The sequence below is a fragment of the Myxocyprinus asiaticus genome, chromosome 15, assembly GCF_019703515.2.
Source record: "Myxocyprinus asiaticus isolate MX2 ecotype Aquarium Trade chromosome 15, UBuf_Myxa_2, whole genome shotgun sequence".
NCBI lineage: Eukaryota > Metazoa > Chordata > Actinopteri > Cypriniformes > Catostomidae > Myxocyprinus > Myxocyprinus asiaticus.
The window spans coordinates 4,978,080-5,000,579 of NC_059358.1; the positions used below are offsets into that span (position 1 = coordinate 4,978,080).

Genomic DNA, 22,500 nt, shown 5'->3' on the forward strand with positions numbered 1-22,500 from the left:
CACAGCTGTAAAGTTTAACATGTTTTGAGAACTTTAGATAATTATGTTTATTTTAAAGCATATATTGAGTCTAGTCAGAACCTGAAGAGTTTGTTGTACCAAGATTATGTACTTATTGCAGATACAGGGGAGGTCTAGACAGCAGGATGCTCGTGTATTACAGGACTCAGGCGATAATACTGTCATGCTGAGAGGGAGAACTCATGGGAAGTTTTGATGCAACTTAAGGACATAGTTGAATTGGCTGTTGCATCGAAACATACAGATGAGTCAATTCATGACTTGAGTTGCAAATTAACAGAACACAGAGAATTGTTGCAATTGACATTTTCTGGTTTCAGACTGAAACCAAAGCACCAATTCATAGAGCATTACCCCCAGCTGATTAAAGCCTTTGGCCCACTCTCTGATGTTTGGACAGTGCGCTTTAAAGGTAAACACACATTTTTCAAAAAGGTCATTCGAGAAACTCAAAACTTCAAAAATGTGGCTCTAACATTGGCTATCAAACATCAGAGAATGATGGCATACTATCTTGACTCAAGTTAATTTCTTAGGCCCTAAATTTAAAACGGCACTGGTTACATCATTTCCAGGTCATTTAAGCAGCAGTTTCATCAAATAGCACCTCTGTGCTTGTCACATCATCTGTGGTGGTAGAGAGAATCAAATACAGTGCAGATATGGTGATCTCTGCTGGTTCCTGCTCTGGCCTTCCAGAATTTAAGCAAATATCACAGATGATAGCTGTCAACTCAGAGATTCTGTTTGTCTGTAAAACAATGTCAGCATGGTACACTGAGCATATTCGGTCGTATGAACTTTGCATCAGCCATGTCACTTCTCTGTGTGTGGTTAAGGTGTCGGCGCTCAATGAGGTTTTCCCTTTCAGGTTACATTGTTAAGGGGAGGACGATGGTGACACCTAAATGTTTTACTTTTTTCTGAGTACTCGTCAAATGCTGTTGCTTGGACATGTACCACAGTACATGTCCATAGTACATGTATTTTTTTTCTGACCTCTTTTCTCCAGTAGAATCCAGGGGGAAAGCTGTGAAAGTTGGGGTTTCCTTATGTAACAGTAAATGCTGGAAAGTGATGTGCAAACAACCCAGAAGGAGAGCCATCGTGAAAAAACAAAAACAAAGAAGCCTAAGAAATGTAAACTCATTTTCCTACCAAGCTTTCCCAAAGGACATGATGATGCCAGCCTTGAGAGGGCTCATAAAGAACTGGAAGAAGAAATGAAGAAGAGAACACCCAGTGCATCTCTACTGTTACAAAAACATTTACTTGACTTTTGCACTTCAGCACAAAGAGATGGTTGAGTCAGCACCTGCAATCAGTGATGTGCTTGACCGCTGGCCAGCTCTGTTCCGTGAGGCACAGGTAAATTCCTTTTTCTATTTGTTGTGTCATGATATTTTTCATTTTGCTCTTTTTATAGGTAAGCTTATTGTAGACTTCAGTTAATATACAGTTGTGCTCAAAAGTGTGCATACCCTTGGAGAATTGGTAATATATGTACCATTTTTAAAGAAAACATGAGTGAGCAGGCAAAACACATTTCTTTTATTTCTTATGGGATTCATATTCAACTGTAGGTTATAACAGAATGGCACAATCATAAAACAAAACATGGCAACAATGAAAAAAATGAAATGACCCCTTTTCAAAAGTCTGCATACCCTTAGTTCTTAATACTGTGTATTGCCCCCTTTAGCATCAATGACAGCATGCAGTCTTTTGTAATAGTTGTCTATGAGGCCCCAAATTCTTGCAGGTGGTATAGCTGCCCATTCTTCTTGGCAAAATGCCTCCAGGTCATGCAAAGTCTTTGGTCGTCTTGCATGAACCACACGTTTGAGATCTCCCCAGAGTGGCTCGATGATATTAAGGTCAGGAGACTGTGATGGCCACTCCAGAACCTTCACCTTTTTCTGCTGTAACCACTGGAGGGCCAACTTGGCCTTGTGCTTAGGGTCATTGTCATGCTGGAAAGTCCAAGAGCGTCCCATGCGCAGCTTTCATGCAGAAGAATGCAAACTGTCTGCCAGTATTTTCTGATAACATGCTGCATTCATCTTGCCATCTATTTATACATGATTCCCCGTGCCTTTAGAGCTCACACACCCCCAAAACATCAGTGAGCCACCACCATGCTTCACAGTGGGGATGGTATTCTTTTCACTATAGGCCTTGTTGACCCCTCTCCAAACATAGCGCTTATGGTTGTGACTATAAAGCTCTATTTTGGTCTCGTCACTCCAAATTACATTGTGCCAGAAGCTGTGAGGCGTGTCAAGGTGTTGTCGGGCATATTGTAACTGGGCTTTTTTGTGGCATTGGTGCAGTAAAGGCTTCTTTCTGGCAACTCGACCGTGCAGCTAATTTTTGTTCAAGTATCGTCGTATTGTGCTCCTTGAAACAACCACACCATCTTTTTCCAGAGCAGCCTGTATTTCTCCTGAGGTTACCTGTGGGTTTTTCTTTGTATCCCGAACAATTCTTCTGGCAGTTGTGGCTGAAATCTTTCTTGGTCTACCTGACCTTGGCTTGGTATCAAGAGATCCCTGAATTTTCCACTTCTTAATAAGTGATTGAACGGTACTGACTGACATTTTCAAGGCTTTGGATATCTTTTTATATCCTTTTCCATCTTTATAAAGTTCCATTACCTTGTTACGCAGGTCTTTTGACAGTTCTTTTCTGCTCCCCATGGCTCAGTATATAGTCTGCTCAGTGCATACACATGAGAGCTAACAAACTCATTGACTATTTATACACAGACACTAATTGCAATTTAAAAAGCCACAGGTGTGGGAAATTAACCTTTAATTGCCATTTAAACCTGTGTGTGTCACCTTGTGTGTCTGTAACAAGGCCAAACATTCGAGGGTATATAATTTGATCAGGGCCATCTGGGTGATTTCTGTTATCATTATGATTTAAAAAGGAGCCAAACAACTATGTGATAATAAATGGCTTCATATGATCACTATCCTTAAATAAAAGACATGTTTTTTAGTTTTTTTGCATGATCAGTCATATTTTCAAAATTTCACAATTTCTGCCAGGATATGCAAACTTTTGAGCACAACTGTATGGGAAAGCAACATTAAGTAATTTCTTTGGCTGGAAAGTATTTTTGTCTGATGTGATCTTGAAAAATTAGCAAGCATAAGTCTGTTGTCTTTTCTACATGCCATCACCTGCCTTTTCTTTCATTGTTTTTCAGATCTAGATGGAGTTTAATAGGATTGCTGATAAGAACCTAAAGCAGGAATTCTATTAGTGCCTTGATCAACACAGTACATGCCTCATGGACATTTTTAGAGCCAAAAAGGGAGATGCTGGTCAGCTCTTGAACTTTCTGAAGCAAACAATGGTTAATTAGGAGTCTCACTTAATGTGTCATAGAATAGCTAATGATTTTACAACAATGAAAGTAGATTGATATGAAACATGTAGGCACTGCAGTATAGACTGCATCGATAATTTCAGAGAAAATGTGTTGAACTATTAAAAGTCTCTTATGAATTCCATAAAATTAAATGTATTGGTAGTAAGTGGTTGGCTTTATTAAAATGTCATGTTTTCCACAAAAGTCTGAGGTCCGAACTCTTGTGCTTCAAGGATTACCCCTCATATTTGGAGATGACTCTCCTGCTTTCAAGACATGTTTGGTCAGTACGCCCTGTACAAAACAATCTAAGCAAAGAGTACATTAGAGAATGATCTTGAGTGAAATGTTTCAGACAGACATGGCAAACCTTTGTGTACAGGGCTTAAAAGAAACTTTATTAAATTGCACCTTTTAAAATGCTATTTTAATTAATTAAAATTAACATGTACATGAGTATGCATGTATGTAAATTAATTGAATGTCATATTTAATGTAAAAAAAAGTTCACCTTTAAGACATAATATATATTTACACACACTACCAGTCAAAAGTTTTGAAACGCTTGACTGAAATGTTTCTCATGATCTTAAAAATCTTTTGATCTGAAGGCGTATGCTTAAATGTTTGAAATTAGTTTTGTAGACAAAAATATAATTGTGCCACCATATTAATTTATTTCATTATAAAACTAAAATATAATAAAATAAAAAAAAAAGTGTTTGAAATTGATGACTTGGACCAAATAATAAAGAAAAGCAGCCAATAAGTGCCCAACATAGATGGGAACTCCTTCAATACTGTTTAAAAAGCATCCCAGGGTGATACCTCAAGAAGTTGGTTGAGAAAATGTCAAGAGTACATGTCTGCAAATTCTAGGCAAAGGGTGACTACTTTGAAGATGCTAAAATATAACACAGTTTTGATTTATTTTGGATTTTGTTTAGTCACAACATAATATGTTGACCGTACGCTCTTTACACATGATTACAATGCTCTGAACTAGGGCTGGGTGATAGGACGATGTAATCTGATATCGACAATATTTTTCAAAGATGCCGATTGCTGACAGATGATGATCGACAATATCGGGAAATGGCAAAACCATGGATCTGGGAAGTAAATATATTAAACAATAGCCACCTGCAAAATGCAACGAGGCTGAATCCAGTCCGCAATCTCCTCGTCCAAATGTATTTCATGCACGAGTAATTTTGCTTATCGATGTCTCGGAGGGACACATGACAAGAAATGCTGTTAGTCACAAAGACACGTGCTTGAAGAAACACACTTTATTATATTTTTAAGAACAGACAAAAGAAAAGCCATCAATGCTTGTGTCTGATTCACTCTTTGTTCAGAGGTGTGCAACACAACGAGCCTGTCTCATGGAACAAGCGCATGTCGGCAAGCAATGCAACTCTTTTTTCTGTTTCGTTCATCTGAAAACTGTTTGCAAGTATAATGTCGTCTATGAGAATGCTGCAAATGATCTCCGATCATCTCAGGAGGTGCTATGAGTTTAGTTCGTTTTATTTCCATGGACCAGTTTCCAGTTAACATGCACTGTGAACGCAACTCTGCAGGTTCTGTAATACATTTCTTTCTATTAAAGAAACAAAGACGAAGTGATTAAATCATAAAATAATACAAGATACATTCACCTTGAACCTAAAATTGAGTTCTATTTTATTTCTTTAGGCAGCATTACCTGTATTGCCAAAACGCAATACAAACACAAATTCGATAAGAACACACATTTGCCAGTTTTACATTGGGAACACAGGGAATTTATTAGGCTTTATTTTTATGATTCTTATTATCTTTACATTTATAACTGTCTTTAGTTCTCAATCTGTAGGCTACTAGTAATTTTCCACCTGTTGTCGTTGACGGATGCTTGCGTGATGGCAAATGAAGCCGTTGGAGATGGTAAATGTTTAAATAAGGTGGTTAAATAAGATTTTTTTTGATCACTTTGTTATTATATTGCTTTTTTCATTTAAAGTGCAATTTGAATTTAGAAACATCTTTTGTTTATGCTTTTCGTGTTTCAATAAATTAATTTACATTTTTAAAGCAAAATCAATAAAGCAAAAATATTCATGACCCTCGGCAGTGGGGTTGACGATATAATCGTATATCGCAATATTTATTAAGGCGATTATCAATAAAATATTTTTTACATATCGCCCAGCCCTACTCTGTACTAATCCACATGTCTTCACTAGGTATCTGATGATCACAGCGTGATCCTTGATGTGCCAGTTGGGATCGTATTAGTTGAAGATGGGACGAATCTTCAGCCGCTCAAGTCTCTGCATTTGTCTCCCTGCTCTATTGGAATAATAATTGAGGGTAAAGTGGTGATGGACAACCTACATGACCTCCCACAAGCAATGTGCCTTCTATTTGGCATAATTTACACGTTGCACCTGAATTACCCAAAGTCACTGAAATACACATTTGAATTCATACAATGTGTTCTGGTTTCCATGGGGCAGAATGACCTGCAACCTAAAACACAGTCATTCTTCTTCTTTTGTTTTTTTTGCACACTTTGAATAACTGTTATCGTTCAATGTTACTGTGCAAATTTCTATACTCCATACAGATTCATATTTTGGTAAGAGACTGTTTTAAAAAAATATAAGCTGACTCCATTGTTTGTGTTTGATAAATGAATGTAAATGACATGAAAAGATGTCTGTTGTTTTTCTTTTCAGGATATCATTTTAAAAGTTCTGACAATATGTAGTCAATAGTTATTGTCAACTTTTCCCTCCTGGAAACTTTTATTTTGCTTTTGGTAATTTGTGAATGAAATCTGCTGCCACTTTATTATATATATATATATATATATATATATATATATATATATATATATATATATATATATATATATATATATATATATATTTATTTATTTTTATTTTATTTTATTTATTTTTTTACTGTCCAATCTCCATTACACCCCTAATCTTGATTGAATCTCATGGTTATGACGTAATATATTTTTACTCTTATTCAGATTGAGAACTTCTGTAAATAAATTGATTAAACTGAAGTATTTGAATGAAAAAATGACAGTAATAGTTTTTATGTTTTTAGAAGAAAAAAAAGCCACCAGAAAAGTAATAAATGCCCCTTAAAATCAAATTCAGGTGGCAATGATTGCCCCGCTATGGAAAAGTTAATTTCTGACACTGAATGTTATGTGTGAAGAAAACAAAGAATATCACATGTATATCATGTGTGAACAGTGAACACATAATTTTTTGTAGTGTGTCATTTCCAATAAAGATTTAATTATTAATTAATTAATTTCTAAGATTAATTTTGAAAAAAAGCATGAAAACATTATTTAATTTGTGTGTATTTAGGATACATAAAATTCCATTTACAAAATTAGCCTCATCAAGACAAAGGAGGATTGTCAAAATGTCATTTCCACTACAGAATGCTACTAAACTCAATACACAGGCCAATGTTAGTTGGGAAAAAAAGGAGTGGTGGTGGCATAGTGGGCTAAAGCACATAGCTGGTTCAATTCCCACAGCCATCACCATTGTGTCCTTGAGCAAGGCACTTAACTCCAGGTTGCTCCAGGGGGACTGTCCCTGTAATAAGTGCACTGTAACTCGCTTTGGATAAAAGCATCTGCCATATGCATAAATGTAAAATGAGAGTTCAGAAAATAATGACAGAATTCTCCTGTGATGCATGTAAATCCACTGTTGGATATTAGCCGGGTTTCCATCCACGTATTTTTAAGCGCATTTTGGGATATCACATAAAAACTGCTGGATCGAATCACCAAGATGCGCATAAAATCTCCAAAATGTGCATTAAAAACGTATACGCTCGCTTGAGGTGGATAAATATTTTATTCGATCAGAAGAAATGCGCACAAACTACGATGGAACCCGTATAAACTCCTGTTGAATTTATTAGAAATACAAGATGTGCATCAAAGAAGTAATGTACCTGAATAACACTTTCATAACTGGACTACCCAGTTCGCATCTGAAATGTTGCTGTGGTCATCCTGAAATAACATTGTCTAGAAAATCCAATGCCTGCAAAGAGTTTGCAGAGCAAATTAAGTCGATCAATTAATGTCTTCAGTAGCAAACCAATAGGTTGGTGAACGAAACAATTCGATAATTAAAATGTTTTTAGCTCTAAATCATTGCTTCCACCCAGCGCTGTATTTCTGTTTGAAATGAACTAACTCTCGCATGACATTTGTTCCTCTGTTCTATACAAAGCGTGCACTTCCGACTACTCGCGCTTACGTCACTGATGTGTCGTCTGCTGGCAGGAAGCGATTTTTTAAATGTTAATAAAGCTTTAATTATCAATTTATTTTTTACACCAACCTATTTATTTGCTTCAGAAGACATTAATTGATCGACTGGAGTCGTGTGGATTACTTTTTATGCTGCCTAAATATGCCTTTTGGACCATCAAACAGCCAGCAGCCTGATGGCACCCATTTACATGCATTGTATGGACAAACTGAGCTGAAATCTTCTTATAAAAATCTTCAGTTCGGTTCGGTTCGGTTCTGCTCAAGAAGGAAAGTCATATACATCTGGGATGGCTTAAAGGTAAGTAAATCATGAGAGGATTTTCATTTTTGGGTGAACTAACCCTTTAATTCAATAATCTAGTGAGATGGTGAAAAGTGTGTTAAGTTTATTTTTCAACAACCTTCATTAAACTTTTCAAGGCCAAACCTGCCCATAGTTGAAGAAACACCCATGTAGAGCAAAACAAGTGATGTTGGACGTATGAACTGGGACATAAATCCATGTTATTTGTTTCCTTACTGTTGTGTGGGCAATTCAATGATGGGAGGGAGGCATTGTGTGTGTGTGTGTGTGTGTGTGTGTGTGGGCAGGAGGAAGAACTGGATGCAACTGTTAAAGTGTTTTCCGTTGGCTCGGAGCACTGGCGATGGAAACAAACTGGAAAATTTACCTGCAGTGCTTCTAGGAAACGGAAAGAGCCGAGGCGACGTCCTCTTGGCACTAGACAGAATGTGGAGTTGTGAAGCATTTCTTTATAGTCATACCTGAAGAGAAAGGAACAGAGGAAGCACATATTAAGAACTGAGGTCAAAAGTATGCAAGTAAACATCCTGGACCAGGAAAACAGGAGGTGTCCATTCCATTAGAATGGAAACAGAGTAGCGGTCATCCTAAACTAGCACTGATCGTAACTGGAGCGCCATGACCCACAAACACTCATGCATGTGTTCTGAGATGTTCCGTTCTCTTCATAAATCTTTGTTCTTTAAATAAGGACTTCAGACCTCAGACATTGTTGTCTTCACTAAGTCAGATTCAATCAAACTAAAGCCAATTCAAGGTCTTTATTTAATGGTCTTCAACCACTCTTCATTGCATGTCGACTGCTTGTAATCTACATGCATATATATTTTTATTCATATTCATTGTGCTGTTAAAATGGAAAACACTGGATAGCCCTCGATTGATTGACTGCAGAAAAATGATTTTATCTGTAATCAAATTGTAGCAATACAAACAAGAAAATTTCTATCATACTTAATCCAAATGTTTTTTAGTTAACATTATAATTCAAACACTGTGCACAATATAATATGCAATCTCACACATTTTTGTTAATTATGTATGATCAAGTGTCTAGTAAGACTTTGAAGCCACCCTTATGATAATGAAGTATGTTCAGAAAAGCATACTGGATTATGCCATGTCAAATCAACCAAAATTCAATGAGATTTTACTAATACTTTTTCTGAAGAAAGATAAACATAAATGATGATGAAAGCAAAAATATTAAATGCCATGAATCAATATTTACTGAGTAATCCATTATTTTGTAGAGTTGGGTCAAAAGGACAATTTTCACCTATGATTTTGGAGCAAAACTACAGGTCAAAAATATGCTTAGAAAGCTGGCAGCATCATTACCTTATTTTTACACAGAGATAGGTAGAGCTATTACTAAAATCAGCTGACTTCAGCACCCCTTGTTGCATTATATGCCAATGGTGTGAGCCCAAAAATGGGTAAAACATACTTTTGTGTTGTTTTTCCAAAGCTGGAGCCTCTATAACTCCAAAAGTATTAAAGATATCTTATTGTCTTTTTAGATTCTGGTTTAAAACTAACTTAACTTTTTGCATTTTTACTTTTAAGGCCCTATATGGTTAAATCCCAGAGATATGGGGCTCTCAATGTGGCTCCATGTATAAACTGTACAATTTGACCCAATGTTCAAAATCCAAATGTGCATCACATGGTATGAAGCTAGTTTTTCTTGTCCAACAAAACAAAGGTCTGAAGTACAAATAATAACTGGAAATGTACCTTTATTTATTCACATAAAAAAAAAAGCCAAAATCTCCATTTCCGAGAGTTTTTGTTGATCTAACCATGGTAATGCTGATACTGCATGCAGTGTCAGCAAAACTGGCTTCAAAAAGGGATAAATACATTTAGCCCCTTAAAATGTATAACAAGTATGCACAAGTAGGAAAGAGCTCTTAGAAATCCCCGTTCACTCTCTTGACCTATCGACCTCTGCTTTGTAGTTTGGTCTCACGCTATGTGGGGATAAAACTACAGCAAATGCTGTGAGCAGCAGTTCAGTCAGCACTTGGATTAAGGGGCTGTTTGGAATTCTCAATGCGACATTGAGTGCCGGGGCCTGTCCGCTCCGAGCAGCATTCTCTCTTAGACATTCTTTGCGCCTATCCCACATTATCCAACCCCCCCTCCGTCTCTCTGGTAAGTAATCAATGCTGCTGTGCATTCCAATGTGTAATCCCTGGGGCCTTACTTTACCTGTGCTCTTCAGCACAAATAAACGAGCAGACCAAGATGCCTGAAGACACAGAGCTGAACTGAGCATTCGTCTTAGGCAGCTAACAAGGGCGTGACACATGTAAGCAGCATTTTAAGGTATCACAGGTGTGCTCCAATGCAAAGGCTGTTCCGAAAGGTAAGGGTCCAAGATGCCACCTTTGGCGGCATCACATGTATCTTTTGCAGAAAGAGCAATCCCATAATTTATTCTGAGCACATACAGTATAATGCAACATGAGCTCAGTGGAACAAAATCCTTCCAAATTGGTGGACAAAGCTAGAGAAATGTTTTTTCTGGCATTAAAATTTTATTCTGCTCAGCAAACATTATTGTCAAAATTATTGTTCCTTCGATTGAAATTAACGCTATTTTTTTTTTATCGAATGTCAATAGATCACAATAGACAGTAGACAGAATGGCAAAACAAATGACCAAAAGAGAGATAGAAAGAATAACAGAACGATAGAGTAATAGAACAAGAGAGGGACAAAGCAACAGATCGGAAGAACAATAGAACGATCAAAAGAAACAACAAATGACAGAGCGATAGAAAGAACGTTACAATGATAGACAGAAAGAACAGAATGAAACAACAGATATATTGAATGACACAACGATAGAAAGAACAGAATGGACAGCACACAGACAGATAGAAAAAAGAACAATAGAATGTAAAAAGAACAATCATCAAAAGAATGATAGAACAAATGAACAAATGATAGAAAAAGAAACAAGCAATAGGTGGAAAGAACAAATGAAGGAACGTCAGAAATCACAATATATAGAAAGAAAGAATGAACAAATAAACTAAAGAATGAACTATATATAACAAACTAACAAACGAAGTAATGATAAATAAAACAATGAATGATAGACAGAACAAACAAATGAATGAAAGAATGAACAAACAAATGAACCATAGAAAGAACGAACAATAGAAAGAACAAACGACAGAAATAATGATATAAAAAATGATACAGATAGAAGACAAAAAAATATAAAGAACAAAGGAATGAATGAGAGAAGGAACAAATGATAGGAAGAACGAATGCATGAACGATAGAAAAACAACAAACAATATATAGATAGAACAAAGAACGATAGCAAGAAAAAAGAATGAGACAGATAGATAGAAAGGACAAATGATAGAACGAACAACTAAATGAGCGATAGAAAGAAAAATTGATAGAAAGAACACATGAAAGAACTAATAATAGAAAAAGAAAGAACAATAGAAAGAACAAATGATAGAAAGAATGATACAGATAGAAAGGATGAAAAAACGATAGAAAGGACTACTAAACGAATGATAGAAAGAAAGAGGAACAAATGATAGAACAAATGATAGAAAGAAAGAACGATAGATAGTTAGAAAGTACAAAGAAATGATGGAAAGAACAAACAAACAAAAGATAGGAAGAAAGAGCAAACAATATAAACAACAAATGATGAAAAGAAAGAACACATGAAAGAACGAATAACAGAAAGAATGATAGACAGATAGAAAGGATGAAGGAACGATAGAAAGAACAAATGAACGAATGATCGATAGACAGAACAGAACAAACAAGGAAACAAATGCATGATAAAGAAATAAACAATAGAAAGAAAGAACGATAGAGCAAAAGAAAGAACATCAGAAAGAACGAACAAACAAATGATAGAAAGAAAGAAAGAATGAACAAAAGAACTAAAGAACGATAGACAGATAGAAGGGACAAAGAAACGACAGAAAGAACAAACAAATGAACGATAGATAGATAGAAAGAAAGAACAAATAATAGAAAGAATAAATGATAGAAAGAAAGAATGAACAAAAGAACTAAAGAACAACAGACAGATAGAAAAGAAGAAGAAACAAACAAAAGAATGATAGACAAAGAACAGAACAAACAATAGAAGGAAGCAAATGCACGATAAACAATAGAATGACAGAAAGAGCTAACAAACAAATTATAGACAGAAAGAATGAACAAAAGAATGAAAGAATGACAGAAAGATCAATGGATTTTTTTCAGCTATTTCGCCCACCCAAGTGTTATGTGGAATGTGTGTTGTATTCAGTTCCTCAGGGCTGTGAAGCGTAAGCCCGGGCAGCAAGACCACACTGCTCCCGATACTCTAAAACACCGTGAGTTTACAGATGCAGCTCAGGCCTAACTGCTGCGTTGATTCTCAAACAGAAGAAGCCACTGGAGCGTAGTGGAATCTTCTTCTCATAACACACTCAGGCTGGCGAGGAAGTGCTGCTGACTGCGTTCAGGCAGTGATTGAGAGGGGTGTGGGAAAGAACATTCTGTTGGAGTAAACACCTCCATAATTCAGACGCTCCTGGGGGGCGTTATCTCCATGAGAAGTCACTCCGCAGGGTTACACGCTGATGACCACATGCAGCTCCACCACATTGCCCAGAAAACAATCAGAGACTCTGGCTTGAAAGCATTCCAGAGAAATTGCATGACTATAGAGATATGTATTGAATATAGTCAAAAGCATATCGGCCAGTCCAGTCAGCAACTGCGTATCAAGCCTCAGTGTATCTACTTTATGAAGGGGGTCAGCTGTTGTAAAGTAAGCATGACTTTAGCGTTTATTACGTGTCTTTAAACTGCCGCTGTGGGTCGGTGGGCGGCATTCACCCAGTGCAATTCCCCTTCATCATGCTGACAAATGCACCAGATACAGGACTGAAAACAATGGGCAACATGAGACATGAAAAAAAGGCCCCAAAACAGGCTACATTTTTTGTTTTGTTATGTTTATATTTGGCATTGTTGTCATAGTAACAGGTTGGCATGGGTGGCATCTGTGCCTTAAATCAGATTAGTGGAAATGAGAAATCACATGGCAACTGCTGGCTTCACCAACGCTGCCAACCTGCTTGTAATGACTGTGTAATTAGAACAAGATTAAACCCGTACTTAACTTCCCAACACAAACACACGCACACACAGACATACTGTAGATGAATCTCACAAAAACAGATCCAGATCGTATTTATTTCTACCCAAAATTATAAGAAAAATTAAGAAATTATATTTCGCATAAGGAAAATAATCCTATTTTAGAGTCTTATTATACATTACTTGAAATGTAACATTATTTTCATGACAAATAAACACATTTTCCTGTCAAATTCTAAGTATAGTAATGTGTTATTTTTTTGAATTTTTTGTACTATTATATTCTCATTACGGTTAAATATGAATTTTTACTTTATCATAGTAAAATTACTGTAATAAAATGATTTTTGTAAATTCTAATCAGTTTAAGAAATACTACCATAATGCATAAATATTTTATCATTTAAATATTATATCATTATTTTTTTGCATTATGCAAATTATTATTTTTTTGCTCATTTCCCTTCTAAAATTCTCAATCTAGTAATGTGTTAAATACTATTTACTTTAATAAAGTAAAAAGTTACTGTAATACATTTTTATTCAAATCGGCATGCATTAAAAGAAGTTCAACAAATGCTTTCATAAAGCATTAATATTTTGCATTTAAAATGCATATAGTTATTTTTTCATTGCAACATTATTTTAAATGAAACACATTGTCCTCCCAAATTCTCAAAAAAAAAAATGTTTTGTACTATTAGACTACCATTACCGTTTTAAAAGGTTTTAACTTTTTATACAGTAAAAATTACTGTAATACAATTATCTTTTTAATTCAAATCAGCATAAATTAAAAGCAGTTAATCAAATACTCCAAGATTACTTCACAAATGCACGAATGGTTAACAATTTAAATATTACATTATTATTTTTTGCATTGTAACATTATTTTCACTAAATTAAATATATTTTCCTCTTAAATTCTCAATGCTGTAATGTGTTATGTTTGAGATTTTTTGTGCTATTGGAATTACATTACATAAAAATGTAAGTAAGAATTACTGTAATACAATGTTTTTATTCAAATCAGCATAAATTAATCAATACATTATATTTTATTTTTTTTAGATTTTTGTACTATTAGATTATCATTACTATTAAAGATAAATGTTTACTTTATTACAGTAAAAATACTTGAATACAATTATTGTTCATAATTTAAATCAGCATAAATTAAAAGCAGTTCATCAAATACAACCATATTGCATAAATACTTAACAAAATGAATATTATTATATTTGTTTTTCACATTAGATGAATGAGATTGGACCTAAAAATAGGCTTAATTTTCTTGCAAAATAAACATTTTTAATTTTGATTTTGGGGTGAAATATGACCTGAACATGTTCTTGACAGGTCTCGTGAGATTCACCCACACAAAAATGAACAATTTTACATGCTCAAGATCTATGAAATAAACCATAAAGCATGCAGAATTGCATTTGTAGATACCACAAGCTGATCCTAATAAAACAGTTGGTTACAGCCTCTTGTTAATGCTAAATCCAGACCTGCCATCTGGGAGGCAGTATGAAGACATATGCCCTATGATACAGATTTATGATGCTGCATTCTGTGTTATTAAAGTGGTTTTGCACATAATAAGGTAAAGTGACCTGACTCCTCATGTGCGGCTGAATGAATTATCCCCACCGTTACAAACAGCCTAAGGTATTTTGAGTAAAAACATTTGCTGTATTTGTTAAACCCCCCATTTGTCCTTCCTACAATACTATTGTATTGTGATATGATCTTTAGTATTATATTGGTTCCAAAATACATGAAATGAGTGTTATAACTAACATTAAATCACATTATTGATCAAGTAACCAATGGTCAGGCAAGAATTAAAGATTATAAGGCAAAATGTACCATGGTATTACCAGAATGTTCTAGACATATACAGTGGTAATACAATTGTAACACAGTTCAATGGAAAGGAGGCGGCGAGAACCGGCTTAACATTATAAATAACAGTTTAATAAGAAACTGAACCAAAAAGACAAACACACACAGGTGTCGGGCAGCTGCCCATAACTCTCTCTCTCTCTGTCGCACTGCCGTCTCCGGTCGCCTTTATGCCTCTCGGGCTTAAACAGCCTAATTAGGAGCCGGGTGTGCGGAATCATGGCCCGGCCGTCCGCCCTGCCACAACAAATTTTAGTACTAGATACCATGATAATACAATGCTCTTATTTACATGTACCATAGTAATACCATGTTTTTGGACATAGTTCAATAGTAAAACCATGTTTTTACATGTCAAGTAGTAATTCCATGCTTTTTGCACAAGACAGCATGGGAATACCATGTTTTTATTTACATTTACCATAGTAAAATCATGTTTTTTATTTTTTTTTTATCATAATACCATGGTAATACTATGGTTATATAATATAGTTATTTTATTTGTAGACGGTACTATAGTAATACCATGATTTTTGGACATGGTACTATGGTAATGCCATAGTTAGTGGGACATGCATCATGTTTGTACCATGTTTTGTGGACATATACCATGGTACCTGCATGGCATTCTTTGAAATACCTTGGAGTACCATGTAAATACCCTGATATAATGTAAAAATATGGTAACCATTCAGTCTCATGGTTGGTCTATATCAAAGTACCATGATAATACCATCTGATACCATCACTATCCACTATATTTTTGTATGGGAAACATTAAGAGCAATTCACCTTTTCCCAAGTTACTACCTCTAAATAAACCAAGAATAAAGCTAAAAGGACATCATTTATGGCATACTGTGGAACAGAAGTTACAATCTCATTCACTCCAACAAACACTCGGCTCTAAATTCAAGGCTTTACTCAGAGGCAAAATTGCAGACAGTATAACCCACAATCTAATCTAATCTTACCCACTTTATGTGCATAGTTCAGCACGGAAATGGTTTTAAAAAGAAGATAAAATGCTCTTTTTGCCACAAAACCCTGTTTGTCATACTACATAGGTGGTCTCTCTAGCTTTCACTTTTAAAAAAAATAGTTGGCATTTGACTTTCAAAGACAACAATGTGTGTCAGGGCAAATGTGCAACCCTGGCGTCCACTCTCTGCGCAATCAAGAAAATAAGACATTAATAGCTCAGGCAGAACTGGTTTGCCGATGTCCACTTATCCAATAATCCTCCTCTGCTGACAGAGTAAAATGCCATTTGTAAAGTCCTGAAGAGCTACTGCAGCTAATACAAAGTAGTCATGCCAGTGCATGAACATTTTTCAAAGTACAGTGCATCCGGAAAGTATTCACAGCGCTTCACTTTTTCCACATTTTGTTATGTTACAGCCTTATTCCAAAATGGATTAAATTCATTATTTTCCTCAAAATTCTACAAACAATACCCATAAAGACAACGTGAAAGACGTTTGTTTGAAATCTTTGCAAATGTATTAAAAAAAAAAAAAAAAGAAAAATCACATGTACATCAGTATTCACAGACATGACACTCAAAATTGAGCTCAGGTGCATCCTGTTTCCACTGATCAACCTTGAGATGTTTCTGCAACTTGACTGGAGTCCACCTGTGATAAATTCAGTTGATTGGACATGATTTGGAAAGGCACACACCTGTCTATATAAGGTGCCACAGTTAACAGTGCATGTCAGAGCACAAACCAAGCCATGAAGTCCAAGGAATTGTCTGTAGACCACAGATCTGGGGAAGGGTACAGAAAAATTTCTGCAGCATTGAAGGTCCCAATGAGCACAGTGGCCTCCATCATCCGTAAATGGAAGAAGTTTGGAACCACCAGGACTCTTCCTAGAGCTGGCCACCTGGCCAAACTGAGCGATCGGGGGAGAAGGGCCTTAGTCAGGGAGGTGACCAAGAACCCGATGGTCACTCTGACAGAGCTCCAGCATTTCTCTGTGGAGAGAGGAGAACCTTCCAGAAGAACAACCATCTCTGCAGCACTCCACCAATCAGGCCTGTATGGTAGAGTGGCCAGACGGAAGCCACTCCTCAGTAAAAAGCACATGACAGCCCGCCTGGAGTTTGCCAAAAGGCACCTGAAGGACTCTCAGACCATGAGAAACAAAGATTGAACTCTTTGGCCTGAATGGCAAGCGTCATGTCTGGAGGAAACCAGGCGCCGCTCATCACCTGGCCAATACCATCCCTACAGTGAAGCATGGTGGTGGCAGCATCATGCTGTGGGGATGTTTTTCAGCGGCAGGAACTGGGAGACTAGTCAGGATTGAGGGAAAGATGAATGCAGCAATGTACAGAGACATCCTTGATGAAAACCTGCTCTAGAGTGCTCTGGACCTCAGACTGGGGTGACGGTTCATCTTCCAACAGGACAACGACCCTAAGCACACAGTTAACAAAGGAGTGGCTCCTGGACAACTCTGTGAATGTCCTTGAATGGCCCAGCCAGAGCCCAGACCTGAACCCAATTGAACATCTCTGGAGAGATCTGAAAATGGCTGTGCACCGATGCTCCCCATCCAACCTGATGGATCTTGAGAGGTCCTGCAAAGGAGAATGGGAGAAACTGCCCAAAAATAGGTGTGCCAAGCTTGTAGCATCATACTCAAAAAGACTTGAGGCTGTAATTGGTGACAAAGGTGCTTCAACAAAGTATTGAGCAAAGGCTGTGAATACTTATGTACATGTGATTTTTTTCGTTTTTTATTTTTAATAAATTTGCAAAGATTTCAAACAAACTTCTTTCACGTTGTCATTATGGGGTGTTTTGAGGAAAATAATGAATTGAATCCATTGTGGAATAAGGCTGTAACATAACAAAATGTGGAAAAAGTGAAGCGCTGTGAATACTTTCCGGATGCACTGTATGCAATGTAATGAAGTTTTGATCAAGACAACCATGTAAATGTCAAATAACACAAATGGTGCAAGAAAAATTCCCAAAGCCAATAGTGTTATGTCCGGTCCTGTCACACAGCTAAAAACAAACCGATTGCAATTCCGTTTGATACCACTAGTGGCGCAAAAGTTACATACTTCACCTTCAACATTATTTCCGATCTAAGACAAACATCTCGCCTGTTAATGTTCTACATAAACTGAACTCGAGAATTAACAGCCTCCAAATGAAACTTACGTACGTAAAGCACATTCGTTAAGAAACTAGGAAACAAAGTCCACCCCATAACAAGGTCCTGAGTCTCCCCAGAGTTCGAAAAACTTGCTCATAGTCGTAACTTTCACTGTACAGTACCTTTGGGTCAAAAGGTTAAAGGCTTCGAAAGGTTTCGCCACAATGCTGAGGCAGATGGTACAAATAGATGTCTGCTCATAAAAGGGCAAAATAGAGCTGATTAATTATTCACTGCAAAATGTGTCTTTAATTGTAACAGACACGAGTTAATATAATCCATAGTCCTGTAATTAGACTGGGAATTCAGACTTGGGTTATGGAAACATACGGGTTTCAGATTTAGAGTTGCCATTATCAAAATAACCTTTTTCATAATAGACCTTTAATTTTGCAAGCAACTTAACCAAGAAATTTTCTGGGTTCAATACAAGTTAAGCTCAATTGACAGCATTTGTGGCATAATGTTGATTATTATAAATATTAATTTGAAAAATTAATTTTTCTTCAATTGAAAAAAAAAAAAAGCAAAAATCGAGACTCGTCCCTTGTTTTTTTGTTTTTTTAAAGTAGCAAAAATCATGGTTATAGTAAGGCACTTTTTTAACATTAAAATATGTACAATTTTGGGGGTAAAGACGCTGACTATCACTCCTGGAGTTTGCTATTTTGAATCCCAGGGCGTGCTGAGTGACTCCAGCCAGGTCTCCTAAGCAACCAAATTGGCCCGGTTGCTAGGGAGGGTAGAGTAACATGGGGTAACCTCCTCGTGGTCGCTATAACGTGGTTCGCTCTCGGTGAGGCGCGTGGCGAGTTGTGCGTGGATGCCGGGGTGGATGGCGTGAAACCTCCACATGCGCTATGTCTCCGCGATAACACGCTCAAAAAGCCACGTTATAAGATGCACGGATTGACAGTCTCAGACGCGGAGGCAACTGAGATTCGTCCTCTGCCACCCGGATTGAGGTGAGTCACTACACCACCACGAGGACTTAGATCGCATTGGGAATTGGGCATTCCAAATTGGGGAGAAAAAGGGGAGAAAAAAATAAAAATAAATATGTACCATTTCAAAAGTATGGTCACAAAACATTAACATTATATGTTTTAGCATGCTTTAAGTGTGATAAAATTGCTTATTGTGTAAAGTTAACGAGTTACATCCCATAATACAACAGTTGTCATGACGATGTAACATCAGTAAACCTTGTACACTGGTAGACACCGTAACACTGGTAAATTCCTAATTTTATAACACAAAAATCATGTTAACACAATGTTTATATTTATGTACATATGAAACAGTGAGTATTTGAATGTTTATGGACAGGCCACATAAGCTTTCATTATGAGAGGTTTACTGTTTTTTTCTTTTTAATAAATGAGGGACAAGTCGAAAGTATTTTTGGTGGTTGCCACAAATGTTGCCGATTGAGCTTGACTTGTACTGAACCCAGAACATTGCTATACAGTATAAGACAAATTTCTAAATACTGTATTAATCAAAACTTTATGAAAAAATGCAAAAATACAATACAAAACCATTAAACAGAATTATAAGAGTAAACAAGCTTATACCAGCATTTTGATAAGATTATGGATAAAGATTGATTTTCTTGTCAAGTACAATAAGGTTACAGTAGTTTAATTGGTTTATCAAAACTGGCAATCATCCATTTACAAAATCTACTCCAAAGATCCACAAACCTGCCAGGTGTGTTTATTGGGTTACGTCAGTATTATAGCAAATTCATCTAGATTTTTTTCCGTTTGGTAAAACGAGGACAAACTTTAAAAAGGAACATGAGAACGACTCACTTTCCTTAATTCAAGCCAAGCTACAGCAGTACGCTCCAACACTTTTCGTTATCACCCAGTTTTCTTGTGTCTCAAACCTGAGGGTAAAAAACACAGGACGGTTCTGTCTTTGAGATTTCCCATCCTTATTAAAAGCCTGAAGAGAGGGCAGAGCGAGAGAGAAGAGAGCAAGAAATCAGAGACCACACCAGCCATGTGGTCTGCAGAACAGGAAAGGGGTAAGAGCAGTCATCGAGACACTCTAATGAGCTCAGAAGCCCTGCTGGACCAAGCGTTGCAAGTCGCAATTAGGAGAGAGTCTGTGGCTTTGTTCAAAAACCTAGTGAGTTGCCTCGCTGTGTGGTCTACTGCCTATATAGGCCTTCTTTATACTATTTACACTGACCATATTTTTGAATTGTTTGCATCATTTGTCTACCTACACATGCACTATGAGGACATCTTTGACCATTGCGGCGTGTCTCGATGAATAATCCATGTCCACTTTTAAAAATGCGTTGCAAGGGGGGCCTGGGTAGCTCAGTGTGTATTGACGCTGACTACCACCCCTGGAGTCACGAGTTCGAATATAGGGTGCACTGAGTGACTCCAGCCAGGTCTCCCAAGCAACCAAATTGGCCCGGTTGCTAGGGAGGGTAAAGTCACATGGAGTAACCTCCTCGTGGTCGTGATTATTGGTTCTCGCTCTCAATAGGGCACGTGGTAAGTTGTGCGTGGATCGCGGAGGGTAGCATGAGTCTCCACATGCGGAGTCTCCATGGTGTCATGCACGAAAGCCACGTGATAAGATGCGTGGATTGAAGGTCTCAGAAACGGAGGCAACTGAGGCTTGTCCTCCGCCACCAGGACTGAAGTAACCGTGCCACCACGAGGACCTCCTAAGTAGTGGGAATTGGGCATTCCAAATTGGGAGAAAAAAATAAATAAAAAATGCGTCGCAAGACACGTGTTCCGTTTCATTCATTGCACATAATCTAGCTTTTTGTTGCGCAAGAATGGGTCTGGTATGAATGGCCCCTAAGGCAGCATCCTAACCAGAATGTAACCTCATTAGTGATTGAATTTGGAAAGCTCTACATAGGCAGCAACTTTGTGTGCTAAACGGATGTCTTTGACCATCTTGTGAAGATAATTTTTTCACAATGTGTCAGGTTAAAAAGTAAAATTGTCAACTTTTAAAACGTGTCTTGAGACACATTCTATTACATTTTGATGCACTGCATCCAGCTAATTTTTAGTGCAAGAATGTGTTCAGTCTGAACGGCTCCTAAGGCAGCATCCTAACCTTAAGCAAGGGACTAAAAATTAAATGTTATACAAAAGCCTGGAGTTTTACATTTCGTTTTCGTTCTGAGAAGAACATTTACATTTCGTTTCGTTCTTTTTTTCGTTCCAGTTCCGGAGTTCCGCAGCCTCCTTTTCACATGGTAATCGGTTAGAACTAAATAAAAGAACGGTTGATAACATTCTTTTTAAAATGACAGTACTCTGTGCTTAGGGTGGGTGATATACCAGTTGTAGTGTTTCCAGAACTCACAAGAGAAACAAGGCACCTGTTTTGGAATAACAAGCTCAAAATTAGAGACTTGCCTTAACCAAAATAAGCAAAAATAAGCAATTACATTTTTTCCCATGTGGGGGAATTTTTAGGATAGAAATCGTAACAAGCAAAGTATACAATAGCCTCTTTAAAATAACGTCTTTTCAATAAATGTATCCTCAATATTAAATATCTCTCCAGAAATATAAAAAATAATTCAAATATACATTTAGTGATCAAAAATCAATTAATAGCCTAAATCTCTCTCTTCTGCATGCACACACACACACTGTGTGGGCGCATTTGTACTAAATGTAAGCTATTGCAAGCCGAATGTTCAGCGAAGAATTCAGTTTGTTTTCGTTTTTTGTTCTTAGTACCGCTTTAGTCCCTTCTCATAAATGACTGACTAATCCTAGGTTTTTCATTCGACATCAACAAAACCTATTCAGGAAGAATATGTGGATAGCCTAGATCTATAATTACCAAAACGTTTTTGAATGTTTTATTTGGCTTGGCTATAACGGGGTAATACAATTTTTTGCCCGTGGCCTAGTTTACCCAAAAGCCTATAACTCCTAAATGACATATCTAATTTTCATCAAATTTAGTAAATCTGAAGAAGTGTGCAAAATTTGGTGGAGATCGGACAATAGACAGTCGCTATAACAATCATGAATGTTAAAAAGACAATATCTCTATGGTCCTCAACCTGATGGTTCTGACAATTATAGCAGTTTATTTCTATTTTAGGTGCTAACGGACTGTCTTATTAATTTTAAAAATCTTTTACATATGTACTTAAAGGCCCTTGAACCCCGTTAATTGCTGCTTGAAGCTGTATTTAATGCTTTGGTTTAAGATTCCGTTCCATTCATCACACAAAGTGAT

General features: G+C 36.8%; 1 protein-coding gene across 1 annotated transcript in view; it reads right to left on the minus strand.

Annotated features, from left to right (window-relative positions):
• Nucleotides 1-22,500, minus strand: part of LOC127453101 (exostosin-1a) — a 104,218-nt gene that overhangs the window by 33,999 nt on the left and 47,719 nt on the right. The window contains exon 2 of the mRNA XM_051719200.1: nt 8,390-8,483. Within this exon, the coding sequence (XP_051575160.1) occupies nt 8,390-8,483 (94 nt within the window). The remainder of the gene's footprint in view (nt 1-8,389; nt 8,484-22,500) is intronic.